Source organism: Chelonia mydas, chromosome 3 (assembly GCF_015237465.2).
Source record: "Chelonia mydas isolate rCheMyd1 chromosome 3, rCheMyd1.pri.v2, whole genome shotgun sequence".
In the NCBI taxonomy this organism is placed as follows: Eukaryota; Metazoa; Chordata; order Testudines; family Cheloniidae; genus Chelonia; species Chelonia mydas.
The window spans coordinates 41014395-41026501 of NC_057851.1; the positions used below are offsets into that span (position 1 = coordinate 41014395).

Sequence of the window (12107 nt, forward strand, 5' to 3'; positions counted from 1 at the left end):
TGTAAATAGTTCCTTCCTGTAGTCTGGGGGCTCTCTTGAATTGACCTGACCAGATTTGCCGAAGTTAAATCAATCAGTCTGCAGAAAGGAAGGGTCTGACTGCTAATTAATCCAAGTATGCCCCTATGAATTGTATGCAGAGGCTAAAGTTGATTTTTGTGTTTGTTTTTTGTTTAGCTAGACTCCCAATTTCTGGAAGACAGAAACGGCTGCTTCAGTGGAAATCTGTGCTGCTTCATAAGATCGGGCTTTGAGTAGGCAGTCATCAAGATAAAGGAAGACTAAAATCACTTCTCACTAAAGGTAAGCAGCTACTATGGCTAGAACCTTTGAGAACACCCTTGGGGCCAAAAATAGACTGAAAGGAAGTACTTGGTATTGAAAGCGTTCCTGGCCCAGGGTAAAATGTAGCTATTTCCTGAGTGTGGTTTGTATCCCTATAGGGAAGCAGATGTCCTGCAGGTCAAAGGCCAAAAACCAGTTTCCTACATCTAAACAAGGAATTATAGCTGCCAGAGTCCCCATCCTGAATGTTGAGATTTTAAAACTTCTGTCAGTTGCCTCAGATCTAAGATTGGTTTCCACCCTCTATCCTTCTTTGGCATGAGAAAATACTTTCAGAAAAACCCTCTTCCATGTAAGGAGACAGTACTGGCTCTACTGCTCCTAAATGAAGGAGAGGGTTGCACTTCTTGACTCAGTATAGTCTCATGAGAGGGATCCCTGAAGAGAGATGCGGAAGGGGGATGGGGAGGAAGGGATGTGAAGTATATGATGTCATCTGATGTAATAACCTCCATAACCCACTTGTCGTATTATTCCACCAAGCCTGTTGGAAATGGGAAAGGTTGTCTCCAAAAGTGGAAAGATGAGTGAAAGGTGGCAGCTTCCAAACTAGAGACAAGGGAGGAATTGAACCCTCAACCAACCTGAAAAAAAACTATTGTTTCGATGACAACTGCATAGTCACTGAAGGAGGGTGAACAGCTCTTCCTCTACAGTCTAAGTCTCTTTCTATCAGGTTCAGCGGTTCTGTGAAATCCAGAGAACTGGACAGGGTGTGATTTTCGGGCTGTTTGAGACCTGCTAGATCCAATTGATCATGGCGTGTATATATACCCAAAGTCCTCAACGTGGCCCTGGAGTCATTCAGTGAGTGTAGGAACACATCCTTAGTCCCCAAGAAGATCTTCCAACCAAATGGAAGGTCCACAACAGTATTCTGAATCTCTCTTGGGAACCACAAGAGCTGGAGCCATGACGCCCCACACATAACTGCTGTTGAGATAGATGTAGTGGTATTGGAGTATCTAAGGAATCTTGGAGACATGTACTTGGTAAATAATTGACCCTCCATGATGATGATGTTCTCTGCGCTCCCATGGAAGATATTTAATCAAGGCTGCAAACATGTAATTTGTTAAGTCATACTTGGCCACAATCACCTGATAGTTTGTGATCTGAAATTGGAGGGTCACGGATCAGTAAGTCTTTTGTCCAAAAAATCTAACGTCTTCTGCTCCTTATGATAAGGGGTCGAACTAAAATAATGCTGTTTACCTCTCTCATTTACAACATCCACTCTCAAGCTATTAGGTGGGAGGTGGGAAACCAAAAATTCTGAGTCTCTGGGAGGAACAGAATATGTCTTATCTTCCCATTTGAAAGTCAGCAGAACGGTGGCAGGAGTTTGCCGTACAGTCTTTGCTGGATCTAGGAGCGCTTTATTAATGGGTAGCGCAACATGGGTGGGTGTCGCCCACTGCACAATGTCCAGGAGCTTGTGTTGTGAGTCTTTAACCTCCTCAAGAATATTTGAAAGGCATCAGAGAATGACTGCCTCATTCAGAGAAGAGGAAGAAATAGGAGTTTGAGGGTTGAGCCTTCTTATACACCCTTATCTCCTGTTTTTCAAAGGACTCCTCTTGTTGGCAGTTGGTAGAAGAGACTGTGTAACCCTAGCCACTTGGTGCAATGACACTGGCAAATTGCTGCTGACTTGCCACCCACAGATCACCATATGGTCACTGGGGGATCCATATGGAAAGCGGGTGGCACCCAGGACTGATCCCACCATCCCTGTCATGGACGAGGATCCTTATCAAAGTATGGGTGCCTGTACTGATGTGGAGAGAAACCTGCACTGATAAAGAGGAGACTGATTGAATGTTTCCTTCATACCCCCTGGTGTCCTTCAAAAGGGGGGACCTAGCAGAAAAAGATAGATAATCTTGTGGTACCAGGAAGCAAGTGGTAATCCAGAGGCTGGGGTCTCAGTACAAAGAGTCATTCAGAACCCATATATAGTGGGGACTCTGGCTCATCTAAAACTGACAAGTCCCTGGAGTAGCAGAATTCCTGCAGTACCAAATGGATTGGTAGCAATGCAGCAGTTGAGGTGGATGATACCATTGATTTGGAGTGCGTAGGTGCTGGGGGCTGAAGGTGTCTGGTGCTTCAATTTTGCCAGTACTGGCAGTTGTGAATGAGAAGGCATTGATAGTAAGTCTGACATAGATGATGCCATTCTAGAGGACTGTATGTTCTTGGCCTTCCTGACCTTTATACATAGTACTCTGGAGTAGTGCTTCTCTGAAGCATTCCAGGATCTACTGGCACCAGAAGAAGAGTCCTTTGGCTCCACGATACCAAGTGGAGAGGTCAAGGCCTCCAACTCCACAAACTTAACAGGAAACCAGGACCTTTTGGGAGCCAACTCATTATGATGGGAAATCGAGCTCCTCTTCAGAGCTATCTCTGCATCCTCTGAAGTCTTCCCCCTCTTAGGGGAGACCTTGGCCTAGGATGAAGGGGAACTGGATCTGTCTGAAGACAGATGTATGAGGAGGAGGTCCTGACCTGACTTGTGCTCTGTATACAACCTTGTGTCACACATTGAGTGTATAAAGTGCATGCACATGCCAACAGGCACATGCCAACGGACACTGCTAATGGACAATCTCCAATCAAGGGCTTGAGAGGCGCATGTGCATCTCAAGCGGAGCACCCGTAGGGATACTACATAAAGAAGAACAATATATAAGGATGGTGCACACCTATGTTTGCTTACAAAGTGTCCATCTTCTGGTGAGACATGCTGTTGGTTTCTTTTTTTTAATATACTAATAGAAACAAAAATACATTGTTGCAAATAGAAATTGGAATAGTTAACATTTGTAATGCTGAAAATATATATACACATTGTTCACTCTCCAGCTTTGCACAGCTGAGATATTCAGTCTTTTAGTGAAGAAAAGCAGGGGGAGTTTTATTCTGTTTCTTTATTCTTTCACAGTAGGGGGTCTCTATTTGACTTACATTGTCAGGAGATTGATTTTGCAGCAACACAAAAATGCATTGTGATAACATAACAGTACAAGCAGCAGACCAGGTTTTGCTTTTTGTGTACTATAATTAATCAGAATTATGTATGCAAAACTCTTAGGAAATACTAACTTTAAAACCCACAGTCATGTGTGTCAAGAAAAATAAAATAAATGAAAACCATAGTAACTAGGTAATAATATAAGGAACAAGAGTAGAGAAAATAATTTCCCCCCTTATCCATTTTAAGGCTCCTGAATAATGATCATGCCCCCATGGCGTATCTTGCAAAATCAGTCCCCATTTGATATATTGTTGTACCTGATTTTACATAACATGCTGGGACATTTATTTACATTTTGGAGGCTTGGACTGAAACCTACAATTCAAAAGGGACAATATCTTAGGTTTTAGTCATTCGTATTTTGTTTTGTTTTTTCAAAATCCTATATTTATTCGTAGCATCTGGATATTAGGAATCAGTACATTCATAACATACTTTGAAGCAAAGATCCCTTAATCCCATGTTCACCAAATCTACATGTTTGGACAATCAGACAGATAAAAGGCATACCTTTTCTGGGTCTGTTGTTGTGATAACCCACACACAGTGTGCGTTGTCTTCATATTGAACTGGGTAATTAGGTGATGTAATAATTCCACTTGGTCCACGCAGATTAGAACCACATGTTCTAGCTAGAATAATTAGCACAAAGAGAAAAGGAATTATTTTTTGCAGTGGAAAGTAATTTTGGGGAAACTATTTACAAAAAACTATTTTATCATTAACAGTTTATTGTACAATAATGACTACAATAATAGTCAGTAAAATAATCCTGTGCTGAAGAAGTTAGAATGGATTTCAAAATCCTTGAAAAAAAGATTTAAAGAAGAAACACAGGAGTGCTTTTCAGTTCATGAAAAAAAAATACTTACTCTACCTTATCTTTATTCTTATTGTAAGTGAATTCCCCACATGGCAAGGGGAAGTTTCACCTCAGTGGCACCACTGTCCACTGACAGGCACAAATGTTCTTTCAAGGTTGCTCTGCAGGTTTTTTGGCATAGACAGCAGAAACGTTAGATGAGAATGTATTGCTCTTTGTAACACTTTCCCCTGCTCTACACATGGATTTCTGTGATCTCTAAATCCCTCCCATTGCAGGGGATGGTCCAGGCATTCCTGGGTTCAACTCCACGCTCTCACAGATTTCCTATGTGACCTTGGCCAAATGTATAGGGGTAAAATGTTCAAAATCTCCTTAGTGACTTAGGGTATGTCTACTCTGCACTCCAAAACCCACAGCTGGCCAATGCTAACTAACTTGGGCTCATGGGGCTCGGGCTAAGGAGCTTACTTGCAATGTAGATATTTGGGGTTAGGCCGCAGCCCAGACTCTGTGATCCTCCCACCTCATTAACTTTCAATGAGATTTAGGCATAGCATTGACTAGTGTTAATGCCAAACTTTTAGGCATCCTGCAGCCTAATGGAATTCACAACCTTGAGTTAGGTGTATTATGCATTAGGAGAATTGGGTGCCTAAATTAGGATTCTTAAATGCCAGTACACTGAATCACTAGCCAGTAGAAAATGCTGAGGAGAGGGGTGGAGCTTAATTGCACTCCACTCAGGGAGTTGGGTGCCTGAGTCCAGAGTAGAGGGCGGCACCTATCTCTACTTGGGATTCACAGCATGAACTCTTCCCCGGAGTTAGGCAACTAAGCCATTTTTGCAAGAGCTGCCACTGGGTCTCCTCCCAAGGGAGTTCCCTAACTACTGGCATATAGAGTGATTCTCACCCTCCCTCTGGCCTAATGAATATTACGTTTATACACAGTAGAACAGCTTAAACAGGAGAGCACCACCCCAAAATAACCCCTAGCTCAGTGGTGAGGGCACTTTCCTGAGATGTGGGAGACAAAAGTCAAAATTCCCTTGCCATATCAGGCAGAGGGAGGCAACTGAACTTGGGTCTCCCACATCTTGGGTGAGTTCCCTAACCATGGGGCTAAATGATAAAAAGGGGGGAATGCTATCTTCTGTCTGTTTTGTGTGGGTTTAGGCCTTCTCTGAGCAGACCTACTGGATTAGGCCCAGAAGGCAAGATAGGTGGAGGAATGTCTACTCTATGAATCTTGCTGTGGCTTAGGGATGAGTTAAGCACCAAGCTGCCAGACAATGTCAGGACTTAGATGGCTGATCACCTGCCCAGCCACTGAAATGTAGTCATGTTTGGGGACATTAATGGTGGAAATGTAGGCGCCTCAGGATTTTAGGCACTTACAGGGTTATGCAGCAGCTTAGTGGGGGTTTCATGAATGCCAGTGGTGCCTAAACTTTGGACTTAGGCTCCTAAAGTGGCAATAACAACAGTGTCAGCAGAAAAGCCAAATGCACCCTTGCATCCATATAGGTAATTCTACCAAAGCATGAATGAAGAACACTAGCAAGCTAAGCATGTCTATCATATGGAGAAGTATCAGTGTTCAGATTTAACAACATGAAAGGGAAATAACATATTTAGCAGATCAGCATCTCCCGACTGTACCAACCAAGAGTAATTTTAACCATTAGAATAACAGGACCAGAATCATGAGATTCTGGAGGATACTGGAGGAACTGGAGGATACTTTGGCTCCATGACCCAGTAGATGCATCATAGCTCCAGTAGTCCAACCAGAAGAAAATTAACTTTTATTGTGCCCTTTCTTAAATTTTAGCATATTTCTTCTATAAGTCTGACCATATTTTGGCCTTGATTCCAAAGGTGATACAAATATTTGGGCAGAGCTAGGACCCTAACAAATTCACGGCCATGAAAAATGGTCACGGACCGTGAAATCTGGTCTCCCCCTGTTAAATCTGGTCTTTTGTGTGCTTTTACCCTATCCTATAGAGATTTCATGGGTGAGAGTCTCAAACTGGAGATCCTGACCCAAAAGGGGGTTGCAAGGTTATTTTTTGGGGGCGGGAGGGTCACAGTATTGCAACCCTCACTTCTGCGCTGCCTTCAGAGCTGGGCGAATAGAGAGTGGCGGCAGCTGCTGACCAACGGCCAAGCTCTGAAGGCAGCAGCACTGAAGTAAGGGTGGCAATACCATACCATGCCATCCTTACTTCTTCACTGCTGCTGGCAGCAGCTCTGCCTTCAGAGCTGAGCTCCCACCAGCAGCCACCACTCTCTGGTCAACCAGCTCTGAAGGCATCACCACTGCCAGCAGCAGCGCAGAAGTGAGGGTAGCAGTACCGCAACCCCCGCGCCCTACAATAACTTTGTGACCCCCCTCCCAACTTCTTTTTGGATCAGGACCCAAACAAGTAGAACACCATGACATTTCAGATTTAAATATCTTAAATCATGAAATTTATGTTTTTTTTTAAAATCCCATGACCAAGAAATTGACCAAAATGGGCTGTCAATTTGGCAGGGCCCTAGCCATAAGAAAATCACCCAAAATTGTTCAACGCAGTTACTTAATTGTTATGTCTATTTTTCTACATTAAAGTATATGCAGATAACTTTTGTAAGTAATTTGAAATTGACTTATTTGTGCCTGACGCTTTGGAGAGGCAAAATTTTAACATTAAAGAAATACATTAATTAGAAAATCTGGGAGTTGGATTCATAATAAAATTAATAGTCAAGGCTAGACTGTGGCTTTTAGTTGCTGCCCGCCATTTGACGGAGTGTGGACCTCCCCCATCCAACTGCAGGTACAATGTTTCCTGGAGCTTAAAGTCACATACAAGGAAAAGCCTGCTGTGTCAATTTGTAGGAGGGTGTAGTTTGTGTTTCCCACACTGCAGCTGGCCAAATCTCCTTGGAGGCATGGAGAAAAGGCCTGGGCCAAGTTCCATCTCCTCCCTGGTCCTTCTGCCATTGGCTTGCAATCTAACTGTGATAATAGTATCTAAATGTAAAAGAGAGAGCAAGGACCTCAACTGAGACTACACCTAAAGATAGCTTTGGAAACCAAAGCTAATGCAAAATACAGTGACATAAAGGTAGAATTCATGGTTTACTAAATAGATTAGCATAGGCAGTCGAATCAGAGTCCTTTAGCTATAAACAGGAGTTAGGGTAAGGTATACTTTCTATGAGAATTCAACTTTGAAACTTAATCCCTGTCTGTCAGCCACAGCCTACGTTTTCCCCATCAGGCTTTTGAAGATGGGGAGGGCTGAAGACTTTGGTGGGTTGTGTTTGTTTTATTATCCACATGGCTACTTGCTATTTGTTTAAGGAATTTGATGAACAGTCCAAATTCAATAAGGAGAAATGTAAAGTACTGCACTTAGGAAAGAACAATCAGTTGTACACATACAAAATGGGAAATGACTGCCTAGGAAGGTGTAATGCGGAAAGGGATCTGGGGGTCATAGTGGATCACAAGCTAAATATGAGTCAACAGTGTAACGCTGTTGCAAAAAAAGTGAACATCCTTCTAGGATGTATTAGCAGGAGTATTGTAAGCAAGGCACGAGAAGTAATTCTTCTGCTCTACTCCACGCTGATTAGGCCTCAACTGGAGTATTGTGTCCAGTTCTGGGCACCACATTTCAGGAAAGATGTGGACAAATTGGAGAAAGTCCAGAGAAGAGCAACAAAAAAATTAAAGGTCTAGAAAACATGACCTATGAGGGCAGATTGAAAAAATTGGTTTTGTTTAGCCTGGAGAAGAGAAGACTGAGAGGGGACATGATAACAGTTTTCAAGAACATAAAGGGTTGTTACAAGGAGGAGGGAGAAAACGTCTGAGGACAGGACAAGAAGCAATGCGCTTAAATTGCAGCAAGGGTGGTTTAGGTTGGAGATTAGGAAAAGCTTCCTGTCAGAGTGGTTAAGTACTGGAATAAATTGCTTAGGGAGGTTGTGGAATCTCCATCATTGGAGATTTTTAAGAGAAAGTTAGACAAACACCTGTCAGGGATGGTCTAGATAATACTCAGTCCTGCCATGAGTGCAGGGGACTGGACTAGATGATCTCTTGAGGTCCCTTCCAGTCCTATGATTATAGTGTATGTTGCATTGTACAGTTTAATTTATGAGATGGGAACACAGAGTATTGGCACCTTTGGAAGCCTGTCTATATAAATTGAGGTTGGCCCCCGGGTAGTGATGGAGCCATATTTTGCAACCAGGGAGGCAATGGGTCACTAATAGTGCCATCTTCAATTATACCCATTGGTTTGCTAATTTCACCCATTATCATGCTTGTGTATTAGGACAGCAATATGGTATTACTGCAACTATTCAATGGGTACACTTCTCTTCACCCTGCCAAGGGTACACAGAGAACTCGCAGCATCACTTCCATCCTGGCACCACAACCCTAATAGCAGCCCAGTAGGCTCACTCTCCAGCCTCATCCCTCCAGTCCTCTCGTTGCAAAGGTACTCCACGTCCATGAGAGGCAGTAGCTATGCCAACAGGAGAAGCCCTCGCATTGACAAAGCACTGTCTACACACTGGGTTAGGTGTGTATAACTATGTTGCTTAGGGGTGTGGATTTTTCACAGTGACATAGTTATACTGATGTAAGTTTATAGTGTAGACTTGGCCTAAAACAATAAACCTTGCAGCTCCATAGAGGCTGGCTGCAATCTGATCCTCAGAGTGTTGTGCAGTGTTTTAGTGATGCAAATCACATTAATCTCTAGTTTTGGAAGTGTTTCTAAACAGATTATTGTCCCTTTAGAACTGAATTATACTATTTTTTTTCTTTTAACAATAAGGAAAATAGAGGATTCATTTAACATCTTTCTTAATTATCAGATGGAGGGAGTTAAAAGCACTTTAAAAAAATTTGCAGATGATATTAAATTGGAAGGACTTGCAAATATCAGAAAGAGCAGGGAAATAATACAAAGAGACCACGTTAGATTTTTTTAAAATGGAAAAAATGTTAAAGGAGTCAAATCTTACCACGACAGATTGGCCTGTGGTCACTCCAAGCAGCTAGTGTATCTGTCACTCTCTGGCAAGTGATGCTCTTAGAACCCTGGAGCACATAATTATCCTCACAGGAGAACTGTACACTTGCACCCACCCTGGGGATAATGGAAAGAAAAGGAGAAAGATTAAGCTTATTACAGAAACCATCAGGAATCCTTCATCAAACAACTACAGCACCACTAATTAAAGATCCAAACACGAATTTAAGGAAAAGTTCTCTTTTTTCAGATAAGAAAGAGCTTATATTCTACAGCAGTGTTTCCCAAACTTGGGACACCGCTTGTACACGGAAAGCCCCTGGCAGGCCCGGCCGGTTTGTTTACCGGCCGTGTCTGCAGGTTCAGCCGATCGCGGCTCCCACTGGCTGTGCCCAGCCAATGGGGGCTGCGGGAAGCGGTTGCCAGTATGTCCCTCAGCCTGCGCTACTTCCCGCAGCCCCCATTGGCCGGGCACAGTGAACTGCGGCCAGTGGGAGCCGCGATCAGCCGAACCTGCGGACACGGCAGGTAAATAAACTGGCTGGGCCCACGAGGGGCTTTCCCTGCACAAGCAGCGTCCCAAGTTTGGGAAATGCTGCTCTACAGAGTAAGAATGATGAATGTAATCAGCCACCATTGAGTGAAAAAAAGGAAAACTCACTGTGCTGAACAATCCTCTTCTGAAACTTACTTCAGAGGGTTAAACCAGGGATAAATTTAGTCTCAAATGTAGTGAAAGATGATTACTGTTACCAGAGGTGAAAGTGGGCTGGTATAGGCCGGTACAGCATACCGGTAAGAAGTGGCTACCGGTACGGGCCTATACGCTGCCCCTTTTGCCAACAGAGGGGGGCAAAAGGGGCAGCTGCCCCAGGGCCCAGCAATTTAAAAGGGCTCAGGGCTTGCGGCACTGACCAGAGCCCTGGGCCCTTTAAATCACTGCTGAACCCTGGGCAGTGCGGGGCCTAGCAGCACAGAAGGGCTGGCCGGCGGAGGCTGACCCCCAGCCCCACCCCTTCCACCCAAGGCCCTGCCCCTTCTGGGGGCCTGGAGCCAGGCCCCGTACCGGTAAGTCTTTTATGTTACTTTCACCCCTTACTGTTACTATACATGGAGAAAACTTACTATAAGTAACTTCAGAACCAATGCATACGGTCTAGACAACAGTCTAAAGAACTTTTACTTCAGTGTCAGATAAAATATCTAGATATTTTAAAGGTCCTACTAAGCACTGGCACAGAACTGTAACAATAAAGTCTCAAAGCTATATGAGGGGCAGTTTGGGGCATAAAGCAGCTATGGCAATATAGCCACTACTTTAATGTTACATCCTGAAATGCTATGCAAGATAGCTACTTGAAAACATTTCTAACAATATGTTTTCCCATCAGAAAAGGCTGATTCAATTAAGATGTCCACATTATGCCCTGCACCCTGGATTCCACAAAGCCCCATGTGAATTAAGGAACATGGGAATTTATTTATTAAATCCATTGTATATTTCATTTTTTTTATTTTTTAAAATAATTAGGTAAGTTGCCACTTCCCACAAAAAAAGAAAAAAGTTGTAATTGACTCAATATTGAGTTGCTTCTGTTCTCATTAAACAAATATTAAAATCAGAGGAAAATATGGTGGGAGTACAAGGCTGAGCATTAATTTAAACGACATTTCTTCCTCATATTTGAATTCACAGAGAGACACTTTCTCTCTTATTAAACTTAAGTAAAGTGTTAAGTGTTGGGCTTGGGGGTGGGAGGGGAGTTCGAAGAAGGAACTAACAGGTGAAAATCACAAAGCACACAAGATGATATTGTAATATTAGAGTGTCATTATTATGTTTAAAACTATGAAACCCTCGTCAAAGGACTTGTCACCACTGAATCAGCAGTGTCTCGGCTGACTTGAAAATGAACCCTCTCCCTTTCCATCAATCTAAATCACTAAGTGTCTTTATGCAGTCTTGGGAAGCTGTTGAATAATGTGCCTTTTCACATATTGCAGCTCAGCATAATATCCACAGTCATCATTCTCCTGATAAGTGCAATAGCAGCTTCTCAGACCTTTACTTGAAACTACAAAAACATATTGCCTTTCTTTTGTTCTCCACAAAATATTTCATTTTTTTTCTAAAATCAATGTGAAGCAAAGAACAGCATTATTTTTCCTAAGAGAAAAGCTGAATGTGTTATTACACAGAGGGAAAAAATCAAATTGATTTTTCTTTTATTTTTGTATATTCAGCAGCTCCTTTACGTAGCCATTAAAAGGGAGTCCTAATATACATAATAGTATTAGTTTCATGCTGTTTGCAGGTGAGAAGTAAACATTTAGGAGACAAGGAATAATCTTGGTCCCTTCATAATCCTACTGGCTACAACTGAGGAGGCTTTAAGACATTCAGAAAAATAGGACTTTGGATAAATGATGAATGAGTGAATGCACTGATATATGAGTTTTTATGTACAGGTGGTTATGCGCTACTCACTGTACTATCGGAGTACCTTAAAAAACATGAATGGATTTATCCTTACAACAGTCCTGTTAGGTAGCAGAGTATTATCTCCTCAAGGTCAAATGTGGGGGAGTGGAAGATAGAAGTAGCATGATCCGGCCACAAATAAAGCTTCATCCACAAAAGGCGATCCTTTCACCGGAGACACCATTCACTTACAGCAGATGTTTAAAATATGATTACATCTGCTCTATGGTTCCTTGAGGTTAGCTTCCCTTCGGTGGGATTCAAATACACCCATGGGCTTGTTGGGTTCCTTAGGCCTGGCTCCAACTAGGTGAAGCTCAGAGGCCTCCCTGGCATTACAGTAGTAGACTTTTTGGAATTGACT

At 42.7% G+C, this 12107-nt stretch overlaps 1 protein-coding gene across 1 annotated transcript in view; it reads right to left on the bottom strand.

Annotated features, from left to right (window-relative positions):
* CSMD1 (CUB and Sushi multiple domains 1) overlaps positions 1 to 12107 on the bottom strand; it is a 1979019-nt gene that overhangs the window by 683696 nt on the left and 1283216 nt on the right. Inside the window, exons 9-10 of the mRNA XM_037894193.2 lie at positions 9254 to 9378; positions 3899 to 4020 (exon numbers count right to left, since the gene is read on the bottom strand). Coding sequence (XP_037750121.1) covers positions 3899 to 4020; positions 9254 to 9378 — 247 coding nt within the window. The remainder of the gene's footprint in view (positions 1 to 3898; positions 4021 to 9253; positions 9379 to 12107) is intronic.